Source organism: Ostrinia furnacalis, unplaced genomic scaffold (assembly GCF_004193835.3).
Source record: "Ostrinia furnacalis isolate ACB-3 unplaced genomic scaffold, ASM419383v2 OfSCF5400, whole genome shotgun sequence".
Classification (NCBI taxonomy): Eukaryota; Metazoa; Arthropoda; class Insecta; order Lepidoptera; family Crambidae; genus Ostrinia; species Ostrinia furnacalis.
In genome coordinates, this window is record NW_021135639.1 from 38,681 (window position 1) to 58,866 (window position 20,186).

Here is a 20,186-nt window from a genome sequence, read left to right on the forward strand (position 1 = left end):
TGTATGTGTGACAATGGTGAGTCCCATCTACGAAATTAATGTCTAAATTAGGTCACGTAATAAGTGACTCAGCGTATGATAGGTACCTATGAAGATGACAAATAAATATAAGCCACAACCTCCGTTACCTGAATACTGCTAAGGTTTGTATTTTTAGGAAATAATTACCTATATAGGTATATGTTGAATTCAATGTTGAAACCGTCTAAAATAGAATACAACACGACCGTTCTCGTTATAAATAATTAGTGCATTCTACACTGAATACGTTCCGTGGTTCGTTACGGATCGTGTAGTCCGTTATTCCGCACATAGTTAGGCACTTAGGCAAGGCGAGACGAATATACCCCGAAAACAAAAGCCACGCGTTGGACCAACTAAAATCCGCAGCAGCCGCAAAAAGCAGCGCCACCCGGCGACAAACCTAAACATACTATCCTGTTTCACACCGCGGACCCTCCGGCAACCAAACACTTTTAATAAAATTAAAAAACCTGTTTACTTTAGACTTCTATTTGAACTTTAGTTTTGCACAATGCAAATTTTGCAATAATGAGTTAAAGGAGTTAATAAGTAGGAAAGGAAATTGGTTATTTATATGGTGCAAACACCGACCTATTAGCAACTATTTTCCAAATATGAATTAGGAATTAGTATAATTTCTAAGAAAAATAATGGAGACATATTGCGTTCTGATTGAGTAGGTACATAAAAGCTTTTATTATTCATGCAAGTTACTGCGCACATAATATACCTAGTAGTGACGCTGAGTAGTGATAAATGCTTGTGCATTTATTTTCGATATGATGTCAATACTCAATGCGCTATATTGGTGTATTATCGACCTTAGAAGAGTTGGTCTCAGCACCGCGCGATACCTAGCGCCGAAGGTCGAGACGGGCGCGCCTCACGGCGCGCGCGCACGCATCAGTCGCTCGCGGTCCTACACGAAGCACGCATTGTTTTCCTGTGATTTCGCATTTCCCTTTCAAATTACGTGTTTTATTGTGTATTCTGACTGAAGTGTGATAATAAATAACGTCAAATAACATTATGCTTACATACGTAGACTTATAGTTCGTGTGCCGTCATCATAGTGGGAAATACATGCCGGAGCCGGTCTTTATGAGGTTGGTATACCAATATTTGTTTTAGTTACTTCAATATCAAACAATTGGAACTGAACCAAGTCGAGTGAATCGGTAAAATATATTTACATAAGGCACTTATGTTATTTATTTTATAAAGTATTTTATTATCAACTGAAAAAAAATTCAATCACACGTGATAATCCGGAAAGTTCTCATTATAAAACCTTGAAATCCAAAATTTACTTAAAAAACAAATATCCATAAATCTTCATTCTTCGTATTACATCATGCTTTATTCGTAATGTAAACAATTCCGTGACTCTAACATTTGGCACCCACTTGTCTCAATGTCAAAATGAAACGTGTTAACGAGAACAAACTTTAAGTGTAAAATTATATGTTTTGCTTATGCGAGACAAATACAAATGCAATCGTTGCATGTTTGTGCACCAAGATTAAATCCTAATGCAGAAACATATTTATTATTTACCCATCATAACATCCACGAGTCATATTTAACGAACTACGTCGTACTGAAAAGCATCCAATGGAAACTAATTATATGACAAATGGAATCACCAAGAGGTTCTGGTGTAGAAAACTGCATAATTCAATAAGGCCTGGCACTGTCTCCGGGAAGCCGCTCGTTAGGCCCTAACTCAATAATCGCCTCTGGTGCGCCGGCGGCCCAACGTCTCGGCTCTCGACACAATACGTTCTGGGGACACTCCTCAAAACTTGTGTCATAGTAGCAATTATAATAGACTAGCTTTTGCCCGCGGCTTCACCCGCGTGAAATTTCGTTTGTCACAGATCGTCATAAATTATAGCTTATATGTTATTCTGGGTTACATAAATACAGGTATACAATAATACTATAAAGTTCCATCAAAATCCGTTCAGTAGTTTTTGTGTGAAAGAATAACAGACATCCAAACTTTCGCATTTATAATATTAGTAGGATACTACGTACAGACACGCACCGAGGACCTACTTTGCCAAACGACTTTGATAATTTTGAAGACGAATGTCCTCTACGTAAGATTCTGGGACGCGAATCAATAAGAAAGATAAACAAACATGTTATTATTAAGTGGAAGTTCACCTCTAAGCTCGATAACCTTAAAATTAATTTGTAGTTTTATTTCAAACAGGCAAGCAAACTTATAACGCAACAGATATTATAGCTAAACCTTGATTCTAGACTTTACCATATAATGTAAACAAACACTTTTACACCATAATCACTAACGTTTTCTTAACATTATACACATTTTTTTCTCTATATAGAATTTGACTTTATAACTTTTAACAAACCATTATATGATCGAAAACCCTATACTTACTGCGATAACTATAAGTAACTCACAATAAGCCAAAGATTGCGTCTTTGTTTCTTTGGTGGTCTTGTTGATAAATCAGTTCTCAACACAGCACTATTTATTTTCAATGGATGCAAAAGGTCATAAAGTCCGGACAAAGCAACTTGCATATAATCCGTCAATTGTTTAGACTCGTGCGACTCGGTAATGCCCACTCTGAAAAATACTTATCGCTGGGTGTAGGTTTTTTTCTTAGAAATCATTAAAGTCCTTATCAGTTGTATAGGTTGCAAATACAATACGAGTGTTAAATCTGGATTTTCACAAAGCAAAATTAAATGTAAACCTGCGACCTACAAAATTCGAGATGATTTTACGACAGAGATAGTCACAAAATGTATCACATATTCGCATACAATTACGAAAAAGTCTCAACGCGGCCAAACCGGCTATAAAGTTAACAGTTAGCCAAATATTTATGCGCGATAAACCTCTTCACAGAGAGTTGTTTTTTTTTTTCAACCCATTTATGACTATTTAAAATCGCATCGTACTAAAATATGTTTTATATGTTTGTGGGAGTTAAAATCGAATAAGTAACTGATTCATCTTTAAAATAATATTTAAATGGGTTACAAAAAATGTTAAGGCGATTAGAGTCCTCAATGACCTTGGGCGTTTGACCTTCACGCCACGCGCAACACCCGCGTACCCCGCACGAAAACTCCGATTTGACACCGATCAAAAATAAGTAGATACAGAATAGAAGCTCTTTCTTCATACATTACTGCCTATTATTTTAAACTTGAATTGATGAACCTTGATGTCGGTTTCATTTAAATCAGGCGTGAAGGTATTTAATAAAATTAACAAAATCCATGTACATTTTGTACGGGATAATTCGACTCCGAAAATATCAATCATGATATACGGGCTAATTTTGTAATCAGTATCCAAATTTTTTAATAAGCTCTATAGAAAAATATCAATACCACTTTATATTAATTATTTTTAACTGTGGTATTTTCGCGAATAAACATATTGAAAATCTAATTCTAAATGGCCCATTTGCGCCGAGCCTAAGTATGAAAAATATAAATTGTTTTCTTCACGTAAATCGATTAAGTTACTGATTCTGACTCGCTCCTAATTTGGATACTGATTGCAAAGGCCTAGTAAATAAATAACGTAATAAATTTTCTACTTTTACTTATCTAGTGCAGTTGTTTTGGAGTCGATTTTAGTTTTATTACACTAATAGATTCTATTTAGGTAGATAATAGCGTTTAAGCGCGTCATAATTCAATCGTATCGTCTGGCTGCACGTACTCTATGAACAACTCTGACATAAAATCTATTGTCGAACAAAAGCTGGGTTGCACCATCTTATTTTAAATTTGACAAAAGTCAAAAATCTGTCAAACTCCATACAAAAAAACACCGGTTATCGCCAAAGCTACGGTCAAAGTTAGGTCACGTCAGGTGGTGCAACTCAGCCAAAGAAAAAATTCATTTTGATCGCTAATGTCAGTTTGCAGCGAGTGACACAACCTCTTCGTCTGAAGGCCAGCGGCCGACTGCCGCCCGCACCCCGCGAAGGCCCCCTCAACAGCAAAACGTTCGGAATTTATCAAAAGTAAAATTTATGAATGAAAGTAATGTTCGATTGAAAAACGCAACGTGTCATTTAAAGATTAAAGAATTCCTAATCTATTCGTGCAAAAATCTTTTAAATTAACATAGCCGTTTGGGAGGAGTAGGGAATTTAATTAAAAAATCGATGTCCCGTATTTATTTTTTTAATGCAAAACAAAGAGACGTAGCGAAAATTCAAACGTCACAAATGTAGTCCTTGAACTGTTGTATAACATATATTTTTTTCAACTACTTCTGTCCAGCAGTAAAAGAGGAGTAGGTTTTACAAAATGCCCATTTGACGCGGATTGAGGACTCTAATCGCCTTAAACACCATGGTATTCAATGTAAATACGCAATGTAACGTTTTATTTATATGGCATTTTACATCAATGATGTTGTAAAGTTTACTATAGTAAAAAAAATGCTAAATATCAATTAGATTTTCAAGTTAATTTCAGCTCCAAGCTCAAGTTTCGAGATTTCGTGAAGTGAATAAGTGAATGAGTTTTTAAAAGTGATAGTAGAGATTTTACTTATTTTCAGGACTCATGCGCTTGTCTAGTCGAAACGTTGGAGCGCATCCTGAAATTTAATTAACGCAAAACATCCATTTTTAATTTAATCTATAAATTAATATTATGATGAAATGGCTTTAGACACACAGACCGCTTCAATACTAATCCTATAAATCCTAACTCAAATACTGATACGACCGCAATCTGCCTGTAATGAAGCCAATTAGAACATATCTGTCCAATTGACCTGATCGCATGAGAGGTCGCGATGCAATCTCGCCTAATTCCATTATTACACCTCAAGTGGGTCTTGGTGGATAATTAATTTCTAGGAATATCACGACTAAATGGTAATAAAATATAATAAACGTAACATTTTATATGTACGTGGTTAAAAATAGAAAATCGTCCGTGATATATCTGCGGCTGAAGCAGCAATAGCTGTGGGGCGGTTACGAGAACGCGAAGGCGTATCGGCTATTGAACCGCAGTAAATAAAAACAAATGAGACTCTTTGTGCGGTGAATACGCAATATTAATAACAAATAATATTATTAATAGCTTTTCTTTCGAGACTTAAATACATGTCATACAGAAATAACTGAAATCAAGGTTGTTTAAACAAATTCTGTAATGTAGATGTTGAGCGAAAATAGCGCACTGAATAGGGGCTTAATTTAAAATTCAATTCCTTTACATATATTAAGATATGTCCTCTTAAAACTACATACTTAATTTAACTCAATATTGAGGTATGAATGACTTCCACAAGTACCTGGTTTTAAAAGGCACATTGAAGCATATTAACCGTTCAATCCGTGGTTCACGTCATTCTGAATATTAATATGGTGACTAAACACTCTTGTATGCCTTTAAAATATTCATGACACAGGTACAAAATTCGCGTGCTCGTGAACGGGATTCGACCAACCACTTCGGAGACCGGATCGCAAACCACTACGCCGGCATGGTTATGGCCAAAGCCGAGTTTACAACAAATGTTTCGGGTTATTAATCCAAAATGTCAGTTGGCTTTTTTTTACTTGTTAAGCAATGCTTTCATCCAAGATTGTAGTCTAAATAATAAACATTTAAAAATAAAATTTAAATGTTATTAAATGCATCGGCAAAGCACTTTACTGTAGTTAATTTTGTCTGTATTTTTCACTCAAAACAGCCGCAAGCCATGATGCATAATCGTGCATTCCACGCATCCCTGCCGTATCAAAGGCACGGACAGAAACTATTAAAACAACACATAGAAAGAAAGAAGAAAGAAAGAAAATAATTTTATTTTGACAACCACAGATTCAGGCAATAATTTGCAACATTTGGATCTCCTTCTTATTATAAAACAACTTTGTGTTGGTTTTCTAATCAAACACTGGAACTTCAATCGTCTATTGACAAAACCAAATAACAAGCCCTATTCACTAAAGTCTAAAACACACAAATAATATCCGCTCAAGTTTAATGTCATTTACCTAAGTCATAGAATCTACCTGAGTAAATAAATACACAATTTAAGTGTTAATAAAACGTGACTTGGTCCGACTACAATAAACGTTAAGTCAGACATGACGTAATACCCAAGAAGCCTTCAAAGTTACGTTGATACGAGTAAATAAACGAGTCGCAAGCGCTCTATTGCAATATATGAAAACTTAGCAATTTGGATGTAGCACGATGGAATTTTTATAAACCACGCCCAGTTTGCGCAATATGATAAAGTTAAATCAAATGACGTTATAGCAAAATGTCTAATCAATAACTGCAAATAGGTATTTATTTGTGGACTGCAGTGGCACTGCATCGACAGGTTTTCATTCTTTTATCAAGTTCCAGATTGAATAGACCGAGTTGCCCAACTAATCAGTTTGCTTGAGACCAAGTCAAAGTAAGAAAAACTAGGAACTACGTCGGAGCTAAATTGGTTCCGGGCACCTACGAGTAGTGCAGTGCGCGTGGCTATTGGCAACTGAAACGCACTTAATCATCTCGTGCACCCGTAACTCAAGTTATTTCCAATTTTATTGTACACTGTGACTGTGCACCGACAATAATGTAAACACGCACGTCAGAAGCCGTCAGTATGGTTAGTGCTATTTTACCTCCGTAGGCATTTAAAGTTTCTTGTTAACATTTTCAAAAATAAATTTTATTGGTAAGAAAAGTACAGAATTTAAGTTTACCATGTAAATCATCCCCGACAAACGAGAACATTTCATTTGACTAGAACGACCGCAAGAAATCAATCAGTTGAACCGAGCACCACAAAGTAAACGGCGGTAAAAGGGTAATCAAAGCGCGTTTCGCGAGCTAATGGAGACTGGACATATAATGGGGAAATCAAGTGCAATTATAAGCTTGCAATTGAATTGAAATCGGATTTGCATTTCGGCTGATCGGCTCTCAAAGCTTTGACCACGCGAAGGTTGAAGGAGAATTTACGTCTTAACTAAATACACAAGATGTTATCAAAGCATTTTATTAATTCCTTATGTCCGTACGTGTTCATAATTTATTCATAGCATTGCTATTAATATCGTCTCAGTAATAAAAATGTTAGAATAAAAATACTGCAAATGCGTGGAGCATTTGCAGGTCCTTCATGTTCCTAGAAAGAGAATAAAAGTTTTTCAGAAAGAACAGGATGTTAGTTCTATCGTGACATTAAAAATCATTCTTTAATTTCACACGATAGTACAAAATCTTGTTAGTGCCGTTTAAGCCAGTTACAAATGGTTTTAAATTCGAAGTCTTATTACAAAAACATAAAATAGCTTTGGAATCTGAGCCCCGGTGTTAGATCAATTAAATTGAGTCGGCAAAGCAGAGGTACCGCGACCGCCGACAATAAGAGCAACCAAGAACAGTCGCGCCCAGCGCGCGTAAGCAATGCGCGTTCATAATTCACCGATGGTTTTTAATGCTAAAATTACTTTGGCGAACGCAATTAGCATAGCTGCGGCCAGACGCCTCAAGGATGACTGTTTTTGATACTTGAACTGTTTAAACTATATTATGAGTAATATTTATTATTATTGCTCTGACTTTATTTCAATGTCAGATATTTAACATGTCTTTGATCTTTCTCTTTTTCTTATGGCACTTCTGGTAAATATTCTAAATATCATAGCTCACATATAGCTATAATAATATGCAAATAATACATTAGTTAATAATTGTGTATGTCAATCACGTAAACAGCCCACAAATGCCAATTGCGGTAAGCGACAACGCCGCGCGGCACAAACCGTCTCGCTGAAGGCATTCCGGATGACGACCGCATCGAATACCGCCGTGGTATGAGGGAATTCCTTAAATATACATCGCACTGCGACAGACAGCTGGAATGTATGCTTGCAAATCAGTTTTAGTTTTGATCGTATCAAACGCAATAAAACATGGCAATGGTTCATTCTTCTGTTCATTTGCAAAGGCTACCTTAATTATCCTAAAAATTTCGTACTTTTTGACTCGTAACCCGAATTTTAGTCATAAATTATTCTTCTGAATTATTGGTACAATATTCTGATTCCATCACGAGTTCGACTGAGCTAAATTGTTTGTACTACTTAAATATTGAATGAAGACTAAAATAACAAACAACAAATTATCATATCAAAGTAGATCACATGCTTCATATCAATATCAAACTAAACTGATATAGGAAAAAATTAGTGTCCGACCGAATGTTCGGTTTCGGTTTCGTTTTCGGTTGAGTTTCGGTAAAAACACGAGTTTCGGTTTAGTTTCGTTTTCGGCGGCAAACTTGCCGAAACTACGACCGAAACCGAATGTGCATTCGGGAGTTTCCGCGCTGTTATCGGTCATGTTCGGCTCGTTGAATGAGTGAATGAATCCGATCAGAGCCAATGTCGTGATTCGCTCGCTTGTTTGTTTGCTTGGAGAAGCAGCTTTTCCTTAAGACTACTCCCGCTACCTCAAGGGCGAGCGCACGCAGCGGGCACCCGCTCCGAGGCTAAGGCTAGTTTTAGTCTGGCTGGACAGTCCACGTGACACTAAAACCAGCTTACGTGGAGGCCCCTAGAGTAATAATCTTTAACGTGACATGTGTGTCAAAAAAAATGCTTTTCAACTTTGAAGTAAATCACCATCAAAATAACTTTCTACCCCTTTTTAACATAGTTTCACTAAAAATACATAGTTTCACTAAAATTTCACTAAAATACGAAACACGTCTTCCATTAATTCTGTTATAGGAATGTTTATGCAAAATTTGAAGTACACAGATTGGACGAAGGAATCTCGTTATCCCATATAAACTTTGCCCCCCTTTTTACCTCCTTAGGGGTAGAATTTTGGAAAATCCTTTCTTATAGATGCTTACATCATAGTTACAAAGAACACATCCTCCAAGTTTCAGGTCTCTACGACTTATACCTATTGTGATTGTGATATTAGTAACTTTGTGATTTAAAGTGAAATCTATGTGATTTAAAGAGAAAACAATAAAGTCTGACTGATTATAATAACGTTTTCTTTCTTTTTCCCTCAAAATATGAGCCTTGTAAGGAAGTTTCGGTTTCGGTTTCGGTTTCGGCCGAAATAGACACCGTTGCCGAAATTCGTTTTCGGTTTCGGTTTCGGTCGTAAAACTAGTTTCGGTCGGACACTAGAAAAAATGCAATTTCCTATATTTACTCAAAACATAAAGGGGGTCGTCAACACGCCGTACCTGGTCGCCATCTGTAGATAGCCTTGCTGAACTCGCACACACGCGCAATCGCGCGGCTATCTGATAACGTGGGACTGATAAGCCGATCACTCGTTGACTCATATCGACTATATGAGTTCACCATCGAGCACGTTCTTCGGCGTATAATTGCAAAAATAGTGCACTAGCATAATTAAACCTGATTACTATTTGTGGAACCAACTAATCAAGAATTTTCAGCGTGGAGCAATAAGTATGTTAACTTTTTTGTGTCGTTTAAAATCGCGATCTATTGCGATGCATTGTTACGAGCGATAAACAATGTGATTGTATTGCAGGGTGTGAGCGACCGAGTGCGATGGTGACGTGAGGCCCTAGCATGCGTTGGTGGTCGTGGTGGCCGGTCCTGCTGGCGCTGCTGGCGCCGAGCCGCGCGCAGGCGCCCGTACCCACCATTTGCGAAGAGGAGTTCTGCCGGTGCGACTCATTCACCAGGGTCATTTGCAACTGCACTGCTGACAGCGTAAGTATTATATTTAACTAACTACCCTAAGCTCTCCTCTTGAACACTTCAAATGAATTAATAACACGAAGTAATGTTAAAAAATCATATTATTGTCGCTTTAGAAATCTTATCAGTTTTCACCGACCCCAATACGCCAAACAAAAGGCTCTTGTTTAGTTGAGCCGAACGATAAAGCAGTTGATTGTTGTCTAAACAGGAGGTGACCCTGAGACCCAACGGCGCCTACAGCGTGCCCTCAACAACGACAGGCATTATCATCGACGGTTGCGCTCGAGTCCATTTTCTCGCCGACACTGCGAGGAACCTCATCCAACTGCGAGCCGTGGAGCTAACCAACGTGGGGCATGTCGTCATCAACGAGCACGCCCTGGCGTGGTCACCGTTCCCGAGGGAGAACGAGATGCAACCCGGAATCAGAATAGTCATACGAAACAGCACAGTCAACGAAATATCGTCATACGCGATACAGGGCCGCGTTAACGACATCGTCATCAGCGACAGCGTGATTGATAACATGAGACCGTTCGCGTTTTCTAGTCTAAGAGGTGTTAGAAATGTTGAACTTACAAACAACGTATTTCGCAACATCGCTATTCAGGCGTTCAAGCAGTTTACAGCAGTAAACTTCATTTTACGAGGAGGTACAATAGAAACACTGCCTAGCAGATTCCTATCCCAGGTGGAAGTGACCGACTTGTTCCACATGGACGGCGTGACCGTCCGTCACATTTCTAGTTTAGCATTTTTTGTCAATTCACCAAAGAGAGTTCTCATAGAGAGTAATACGATAGAAACATTAGAAGCCGACGGCTTTCACATGGTAACGCATGGGCCTATTACTTTTAGAAATAATTCTGTGACAACGCTGAGGAAAAACGCATTTCTAGGGTTCACCGTGGCGCCCGAAATATCGTCAATCAAAGGTCGGCTCGAGATTTTGATTGACAACAATACCATAACAAACCTAACACCTCAGTCACTGACGGTCAATACTACAACACTCAATCTACGAATCGACGGATTTAATTTGAACGCATCATGTACTTGTGAATTAGCTGAAGATTGGCGCGAATTAGTCAAGGAACAGGGTGTCATAAACTGCTGGTACGACTTAGAAGGACATTTTATTTCTGTGCCGACATTCGTGGACAGTCGTTGCGGGAGGTTCAAACAGACATTTTGGATATTCGTTGTGATAGGGGTGCTCGTAGTGTTGATAATAGCGGCGGCAGTGACGTTTTTCATAGTGAGACGTGAGAACGAGAAAAAGAAGAAAGTACAGATAGTGTTGCCGGACGGAAAGACGTACAGGGAAACTGAGTTTCATATTGTAGTAGAAAGAGCCGAGCTACTGACCACCGACCTGTGACGGGGCTTGTGCGAGCCTGGTCTCCGGTGAACAATGCACTTCCACTACAAAGTACGGACATTCCGCAACTAATTAAATACATAATTTAGGTTAGCTCTCCTACCTCAGAGTTACACGCAGTCTAAAAAGTGCCAAGCTTAGATTTATTTTAGTCATAATTATGTGGATCAGTATTATGTTATGTGGTATGGTAAACCAATGGATGCCTATGCGTTAAAATCTTTCTTGATTTATAAATTATTTTTTGAATAAATTGTTTTATGTAATACTGTTTGCTTTTAATTGTTTTTTAAAGTTTATATGACCCTCATCTTGTGTTTATTTTATATACTATCAATATTATGCTAAAATGATAACCTAAGTTCACCTCAGAATGATAAATACACGCAAACCGAATTTTTTACTTTATATTTTGCTGGCTGCGATTGCTGCGAATTTCTTTTAGTGCTGTATTATTTTCAATATGTTTATCAGATACCTGCTCATCGCTGCATTTGTAACGTGATAAACTTGTGTTGTTCAATTTGCATATTTTAGGCTAAAGGCGAATGTTATATTGTCATTTAGCGCTATTATAAACATACTCACCTCTGATGAATCTTACCTTGAACATCGCTAGCACTGGTCCGCTGATTAAACTGAAAAGCATACATGAACTCCACGACGCAGCAGTTTTGTTTCCGCATACAACGTCGACTACAGTAGATAGATAACTCTGTTACATTACTTACCTCCTAGAAGTTAAATAGGTATACGTAATATTGTACTTTAAATTACTTAAATTTTGCAAGCTGAGAGACCAAACAACCTTATATTACAATGATCATCATGATCATACGTCCATCTGTAACATATTTTATTTATTTTCAATTAGCTTTGAATGCAATTTATTTGCTGTTCGTTGTCTCACCAAACCTCGAGATCGGCTGGACTAATTGGGCCGATTTTGGTTTTAATATTGTCGTGTGTAAATAAATCTCTCTGGCTTGTGTGTAATGCTTTACTTATTTAGAAAGTGGCCGAAAGTAACTGGATGTAAAGTAATTACCACCATACAACATAATATAAAAGATTTATGTTCCAAAATGAAAGACGGCTACGTGTTGGCCTCAATAAAGACATTCAGGTTAATGTAACATAACAACGATATTGCACGGCGCTGATTTAACCCGAGGATCGCATATTGCACAATACACACATTCATACTGCTGAGTGGTGCCTACTTCCGCGGTGTCGTCGAGCCCGCGGCCTTGACATCGTCATCTAGGCTAGACAGAGTAGCTCTACGAATAAAATTATAAACCTATTTTTACAAGTTTATGCAAATAGGCAGCAATAAAATATAAGTTCCAAAAAAGTTAGCATGAATTGATCGGAAACAACAAATGAGGCACTCATTTTTTTTAATGATGAAGCTTGCTATGATAGTAAATTTTTTAAAGATGAAGTAACTTGCTATGATAGTGATAATGTGATTTCGAGCGAGTATAAACTACTAAAAATATGTTATGTAATACAAAGATAATGATAATAGTCAATGTGTTGACAAATGTGACCATGTAACACTGAGAAATAAATGTGTTTTTGATGACGCGCCATTATAATCTTAGTACACAATTTCAGTGTACTTAGCCTCAACTTGTTTACTAACTGTGCATCGTGCAATGTGACAATAGAACAAGGAAAAGTAGGCAAATAATAACTTCCTCAAAACCGACCACTTGGATTTAATACAAGCTAATTAAAAATCTTACAAATGTTTAGCATTTAATACACGCTGCCAGGAACTTTAATCAGTTAATTCAGCAGATTATACTTTATCTGTTAATGTGATGTGAGAACTTCCCGTATGGAATCCACAAAGTATTGTAGTTTATTTTAATGTCTGTGCATCTATGAATACTGGTAAATCCTATGTTTGTTCTTTGTAGCTGTACCTAACAAATAAATAATCCGGCAAATAATTGCAAAAAGAGTATACCGTACATAGTGAAAAACTCTGTAGTTTTATTTTTAAAAAAAAAACGGATGTGCTAGAATTACGATGAATGCTCTGACGTCCTAATATGAAAACCTGTCTCTTACATTCTGCCTTTCACATCTTAGGACATTCGCTAAAACTGGCGGGGACGCCAGCAACTGTTCAGTATTGAAAATTAGTAGCTATGGGTCACACATACGATCCGTGCACCCGCGCGAGTTTTAGGCTGGTTTTAGTGTCACGCGGACCGTCCGGTGCGGACCCGCTCCGCACGGCCAATCTATATGAACTTCTAGGGAGCGTTTTAGAGTAATGCAGTCCGGAGGAACCGCTCCGCTCACTAGCAGTTCGATTCGCACTGACAGTCCGCGTGACACTAAAACCAGCCCTTAGCAGCGCTGTAGCAATATCGCTGTCAAGAACCTATCTGTTGTTTCTCGGCCTTTAAAGTGTGTGTTTCAGACTCACCGTATCAGCGGGTGTCCGTCCAAGACCTGGTGGATGGTAGGCGGCGAGGAGAGCTCGAGGCCTCGCGCGAGCAGCTGGGCCCCGCCGGCGGACGGCGCGGGGTCGTCCGCGCCCGTGCCCATGATCGACAGGAACTGCACTTCCACCACCGTTGCTGTGGAGGACGATACTGTTACTGATCTTTTTTCTATACAATATGGTATTATCATCGATAAAATTGGCCACAAATCAAACCCTTATAGTTTGAAAACTTTACCCTGACCGAAAGACTATATTTTATGGCCCTTCTGAACGGAGAATTGGGTAGATGGTTAGTAATCAATAATTACAAGACACAACTTTTAAAAAATCTTTATAGCCCATAAAACTAAATCTGTTTTCAATTTGTTGCACAATTTTATTTTCAGTTGTAAAGCAAATCAATCGAGTAGATGTCGTTTCGTTACATAAGAGTTTTCTTTGCTGAACAACAATAATTATGAGTGTCGCCTTTCACAACTCATAAAAATAAGTCATTTAACTAAGTGAAGTGACGTCAACTACCCAACAATGGGCAGTTAATTTTCTGAATGAATAGGTATAAAATGCAATATTCATTCAAGTTTTTGCTTCTATGTTTCAGATAAATTATATTTATGTAGTTTTATTCGTCGTGACGAATTGCATCATAATTAATTACTACTTCGTTATAATTTTGTTACTAATTAGTAGGAAGGCACTTCAGGCGCTGAATCAGCAACGATGACGAACGGTAAACAAAATTACTCATTACTTCGCCACCTTTAGTGAATTCAGAAGATTCTATTAAAATGTTGCGAAATGTTGTTAGATTCATAAGTTGCCTACAAATAATTTGCGCAAAATCCACACGTGATCTAGTTTTCTTTACAACACAGATGTTCACCTATAGATAGCATATCATCGCGAAAATATAAATATGTTTTCTACAACGAGTCATGTACATGATATACATAACAAATAAACAATAACACACGTAGGTCTGCTACACAATAGTCATGATGAGACGCTTGACACCTGGGAATAGAACACCTGCATTTTATGCAGTCATGTCACGGACCACGTACGGACGCGTTTAGAAACAATGACTCATTAGGACAAAATAAAATACAATCCCCAATAACAATTCCACAAACCTCTCACGTGGACATCTGCAGATAACAGTTTCAGTAGAATGTAAACACTCGTATCATGTTTCTCGACATTATAATATAGGACTTATTACTTGGTAATAAGGCGATCATTGCAATGATTCGATTGTGTCAACAGTTGCCATATCTCTTTAGGTTTCATTCGGTATACTATTCGTTTCTAAGTATCTCCCAGTCGCCTTCACTTCGAGTAATATAGAAACTGGATGCGGGCAGCGCAGAACCAGTCGTGGAAATTCGTAGGGGAGGTCTTTGTCCAGTAGTTGACGACATTACGAGTAGAACTGAAACGAACGAACAAAACACTAGCTTCATCTCTAGTCTCTGGCACTGCCCAGTGAAGGCGCGTAGCCTACGTACTCGTAAGCAGCTTGATCTGACGAAGGTTGCGAGAAGTACATGGATACTGGCAGCGGAGGACCGGTCGTTGTGAAAATTCATGAGGGAGGCATTTGTCCAGCAGGTTGTAACGAACACCGTCGTGTGCAGGCGCTTCCTCGAAGCCACACAGCAACGGTGGCCGCAGCGGTTACAATGAGACACTTACCGAAGTTGAGCGTCGGCAATTCCAAGTCGGGCGCCAGTAGCTTCAATAGTGCCAGCATAAACCAGCTCCATCTTCAGCGACGCTTGCCCTCAGCGCTGGCCAGTGAAGGGACGTCCTTGTAGACATACAGCAACGGTGGCCGCAGCGGTTACAATGAGACACTTACCGAAGTTGAGCGTTGGCAACTCCAGGTCGGATGTCAGTAGCCTCGACAAACATTCAGCGCCAGCGCTGGCCGTGCAGGCGCTTGCTTGAACAGCTGCTACAACGAATAATACTCACAGAAATTAAGGGCGGGTAGCTCTAGGTCGGGTGCCAGCAGGCGAGACGCGCAGCCGGCGCCAGCATAAACCAATTCCATTTCCAGCGCTACCAGCCCTTGGCGCTGGCCGACGAACGGCGCGTCCTCATAACCCACGCATAGGCAGCGGTAGCCGTAGCGGTTGTCCTCACTGTTAACAAATGAGTTGCTTTATAGTATTTGTTAGAGTAAGGATTCGACCAAACAAGAGTAAATATTAATCTCAGATTAAATCGTCAGTTTTGACATATTTCCTATACTGAAACTGTCAATGTGTCCGTTATACCAGGAGTTATTCTCGGATAAAAATTTGTTCGAATCGGGCCTAAAGAAGTTACGCTAATTGTTGACGATTCTACTCACTGAGTGGATAGTAACATAATCATTTTATTTTTCTAAATTAAAATTGCTATGCTATCTATCGTATAATTATTAATATTGCAAGATGTTTACATGTAATACCGTGATTATTTCCATCGCTTGAAGATACGAGTAGTTCTAAGATAAAATATTAGTTGGACCCTGAATTGTTATCCCTGATTACTGCAAGAACAGTAAAAACAATCAACCGCAAATGCTTTTAATTGGTTATTAATTAAGTGTCAAATACGGAAATGTAGTGTCTACGCGGTAACTTGAAAGGCCGTTATATGATAACGATTGTGTAAATAATGTATGTAAACAACATAACCATAATACATGTATTTAATTACCATTTATAGTGAATACAACTTATTACGCATACAAAATAACAAATATCAGCAATTAATATTAATTAATGTAAACTTACTTGTTAGACTTATTATATTCGTTCAGGTAGTCCGAGGCTGTTTCAAGAGAGAATATCACTTCGTTTCCAGGAACCACTAAGGCTTGTGGGGGCCATTCGGCAGCACTGCGGACAAAAACAAGTTCATATTTAAAACCCCGAGGCTTAGTTGTGTGATCTTCTGTCATTAATGCTACGTCTTTATACGGGATTATTCCCACTTGCCGTTCCACTCATATTGTGTAGTGCTAGTCTGGTCGCCGAGCACGTAGAATTTTGTCAGCAATATAATTACGCGCGAGCGATAAGGATGGGTAGCTTGGGGTCATTGGACAAAATTCTACGTGCTCGGAGACCGGGCTTTAGTAAGTTTACAACAGAACCTCCAAAGTGACTTAACAAGACTGTTTTCTCGTCGTGTTGGAAACACTGCAACTCTTGTCCAGCTAGAATGTACATCTTGACCGCGGACTAAAACTAAACCAGTCAAGGCTAAGATTTTTGTTTTAATCTAAGAGTGAAAGTCGAGTTTATTCCAGAAGAAATTTAATTTCTACAGCATACAAATTAAGCCTTTACATGGCTCTGATGAAAATATTGCAACAATAACTTGAACCTTGTTCAATAATCGTAAGGTCGAAAAGCAACTAACATTTTCACTGTTACTCACTTGTTGGAGAGCTTGGGTGTGACGCTGAAGTAGGTGCAGTTGTAGTGCAGGCACGGCGTGTCGGGCTCGCTGTCGTCACACAGCTCCTCGGGCTCGCCCGACTCAGACGTGAGTTGGATCAGCCGCTAGACATAAACACATTTTGTCAGATAGTGCTCTCCGTCATCATCGTCACTATCAAATTATTCTAGCCTACAACGCAGGAGGACCCGAGCCACCCTGTCTTATTTACCAGAGATAAAAAGAAGAGCCTACACTGCCCATTGGCCAAATGAGTTACGCTATATTGCTCGCATTCAATTTAACGAAGTTGTGGTTCAGTAATCGTTAATGTTTAGCATTAGCGCTGTTTCTTCTTCTATCGTGTTGTAACAGTGTGACCCTCTTCTATCGTGTGAGCTGTAACAGTGAAGTTACAACACTGTACAACTCTGATGATAAATTCAGTGTTGTATCTTCTTTATCACGGCATACTACTAAAGTGACTGTTATTAATTTTCTTCCTAAACAAACAGCATTGACAGAGAGAGAGCAACAAAGGATATGTCGTCATATACATTACTCGTCGAAAACCTCCATTTATGATAATTTTATGTAACGCGCGCCATGCGCTCAGTCCTTGTTGCATGTAGAGTCATTAAAATCAGTAAGTGTTAAGATTGGTTAGTGTCAAGCTCAACATTTTCTGAAGAAACGGCGTAATATTGGTTACATACTCACTGCGACAGAAGCTCTCGCCCCAAGCTTAGATGGCACGGCGTGAGTGAGTCAAAATAAGCAAGCTGTACAGTGCAAATGATTAATCTAGACTAAAACGATGTAATATTTTGTGTAATGATCATTAGCATTAAAGCATTTCATCTAATGTTTGATAAAATAAGACTTTTTGATATTATGAAACGGTACAAAATTATTAAAAGGTGATTGCGTCTTTAATTTTTTTAAGTGAAAACTCGTTTTTGAAAAATTCAAGCTCTTAAAAATGTATATGATGCTGGGCGTACGCTGATCACACTAAAGCCAACGTAGGTATATGTAAAAATATTTATAATTCGCTTCACCCAAGCGTCATCTGCCTTTAATTTTATTTTGAGACAAATATGGTAGTAACAGTAAGTACAATGAATGCGTTTCATTTGGAAACAATGAAATATTTTACAGGTATTCAAATATACGTAAGCATGAAAATATCAAAATACTATATCATACCCGTAACTGAACATGATTCCCAAGTGTTATCCAGGAAATACTGGCCAGCAATATTGAAACGAGTACATTTCAATTGCAATCATATTTCTGGGTGAATGTCCAAACACTAAATTCTCATTTAGGTTCGCAGGTGAGGTCACAAACAATATACAGGTGTATTTCTCTAACCAGAATGACGTGGCGCCAGTGGCGTGGCAACGCCCTTCAGCGGGAAAGTCCCTCACAAACCGTTGGCTCGAGCGTGGTCAGCGCGCACACAGCACTAAACGATCGCACAGCATCTACCTTGTATACCTTGCGGAAGGGCGGGTCTGGGATGCGCACGTCGCTCGCGCATCGGCAGCGCCGGCGCGGCGGGCCCACCGACCCGAACACCGTGAGAGTGTCCTCGGGCTGAGCCGTGATGCTGCGACGGTCCAGTTCCAGGACTATCCAGGACACGTTTGGAGGGAATAGCACCCTGGCGGGAACGAAAATGGATGTCAACAGGTGCAATGTGCAATAATAAATTGTCACATTTTTGATTGTCATTAAATTAGTGACCAATGGAAATATATCAGGTCCCTGACATGAACTTAGGCCGCTTTATGTGAAGCGTATACGGTTCATAGCAAAATTAAGTTTGTTTGTTTGTGTATAGCATAGATCCCTGGAAATTAATATTTAGCATAGTTTAAGAGGATCCTGTTTATTCCAGAAAACAATAAGTTTGATACCCTCGAAATTCCTAGCGTTCAATGGAAAAACTTTCGTCACAGTAAACTTCTAGAAATTAGTCTTTAACTCGCCGTCCTAACATAACTGATAGAAATATTCCAAGAAGTTTTTCTCAATCGCATCAAATCATACCTGGAGTTGGACACGGTGGCCTGCTTGTACGGGTGGTCGCTCTCCACCCAGGTGTAGTACTGGCCGGTGGTGGTGGGCGTGGCCTCCTCAGCTGCTGGCACCAGCAGATTCATGGCGGCCACGTGTGGGAGCAGCGTGTGGACCATCTCCAGGAGCGTTATCATGCTCTAGAGCAAAAAAATTTTTGGTTAACAATTGCAGCTAAACAGCTTATACATATTTACTAATGACTGGAGAACTAGATTTAAAAAAAGATTGGTAAGTGAAAGAGAAAGTTTGATACAGTAATGATTCTTGGAACGAGAAATGGGTAGTCCTGTTAAGTTCGTTGCTATCTGGTTCTCTTGTTTGTACTCACTGACAAACTCGTTTGATCACGTGTTGGGATAAGCGTGTCGGCGCACTAAGAAACATTATGCAGTTGGAACTCTTGGTCGGCCGTTTGGTGTAGTGGTTCAGAACGGACTACTATGCAGAGATCCCGGGATCGATTCCCGGCCGGGCAGAAATTGAAATGATGAACTTTCGTTTCTGTGACGGGTCTGGGTGTTACTATGTATAAATGTATAATAGGTATGTATTTAAAAAAAAAAGTATATTTATAAGTAGTATGTCCGTGAATCTAGCACCCATAACACAAGCATTAAGTTGCTTACTTTGGGGCTAGCTGGCGCTGTGTGAAATTGTCCAAAGAAAGATTTATTATTTTATTATTATTATTAGCTCACTGACCTTGGAGTCGTCCAGCACGTCAAGATGCGCGACGGTGTACGGCAGCAGCGTGTTGATGACGGGCGAGTGCTGGAGCACGGCGGCGTTGCGGCGCAGGTCCTCGGCCGTGAGCTCGTTGCGCAGCGTGCAGAACAGCGCCGCGCCGCGCTCCACCACCAGCGTGGCCACCCGCAGCGTGATCGCGCGCAACTCCGAGATCAAAGTGTCGGCGCTCTCGGACACGTTGTTCAGTTTTGTTGTCCTGGACAAGAGGCTGGTTTCAGGGCCATTCCTATTGGACATAGGAAAATCCATGTCACGTGTGATCATGAAAAGCTATTATTGCTTTCAGTTTGACTACACTTTCGAT

General features: G+C 39.2%; 2 protein-coding genes across 3 annotated transcripts in view; one reads left to right on the forward strand and one right to left on the reverse strand.

Moving 5' to 3' along the window:
* Nucleotides 1–913: 913 nt before the first annotated feature.
* On the forward strand, nt 914–11,245 carry LOC114361061 (uncharacterized). 2 transcript variants are annotated; one of them, XM_028315980.1, is made up of 3 exons: nt 914–1,130; nt 9,586–9,770; nt 9,970–11,245. In XM_028315980.1, exons 2-3 carry the CDS (start codon nt 9,627–9,629, stop codon nt 11,140–11,142), a joined length of 1,317 nt encoding a protein of 438 aa, XP_028171781.1. In that variant the 5' UTR covers nt 914–1,130; nt 9,586–9,626; the 3' UTR covers nt 11,143–11,245. The 2 variants fall into 2 exon arrangements, with proteins under 2 accessions (XP_028171781.1, XP_028171780.1); XM_028315979.1 differs by lacking the exon at nt 914–1,130 and adding an exon at nt 9,347–9,500.
* Nucleotides 11,246–13,527: 2,282 nt separating this feature from the next.
* The window catches only part of hiw (MYC binding protein highwire), a 32,739-nt gene continuing 26,080 nt past the window's right edge, over nt 13,528–20,186 (reverse strand). Inside the window, exons 29-35 of the mRNA XM_028316005.1 lie at nt 19,838–20,078; nt 19,106–19,272; nt 18,542–18,716; nt 17,048–17,172; nt 16,399–16,503; nt 15,590–15,759; nt 13,528–13,745 (exon numbers count right to left, since the gene is read on the reverse strand). Of these exons, the coding sequence (XP_028171806.1) occupies nt 13,588–13,745; nt 15,590–15,759; nt 16,399–16,503; nt 17,048–17,172; nt 18,542–18,716; nt 19,106–19,272; nt 19,838–20,078 (1,141 nt within the window). The 3' untranslated portion in view covers nt 13,528–13,587. The remainder of the gene's footprint in view (nt 13,746–15,589; nt 15,760–16,398; nt 16,504–17,047; nt 17,173–18,541; nt 18,717–19,105; nt 19,273–19,837; nt 20,079–20,186) is intronic.

Excerpts from the sequence above, each read along its gene's own strand:
- LOC114361061 (XM_028315980.1), top strand. The coding sequence starts at position 9,627 with ATGCGTTGGTGGTCGTGGTGGCCGGTCCTGCTGGCGCTGCTGGCGCCG. Across the intron at positions 9,771-9,969 it reads GCAACTGCACTGCTGACAGC|GAGGTGACCCTGAGACCCAA; the intron begins GTAAGTATTATA and ends TTGTCTAAACAG.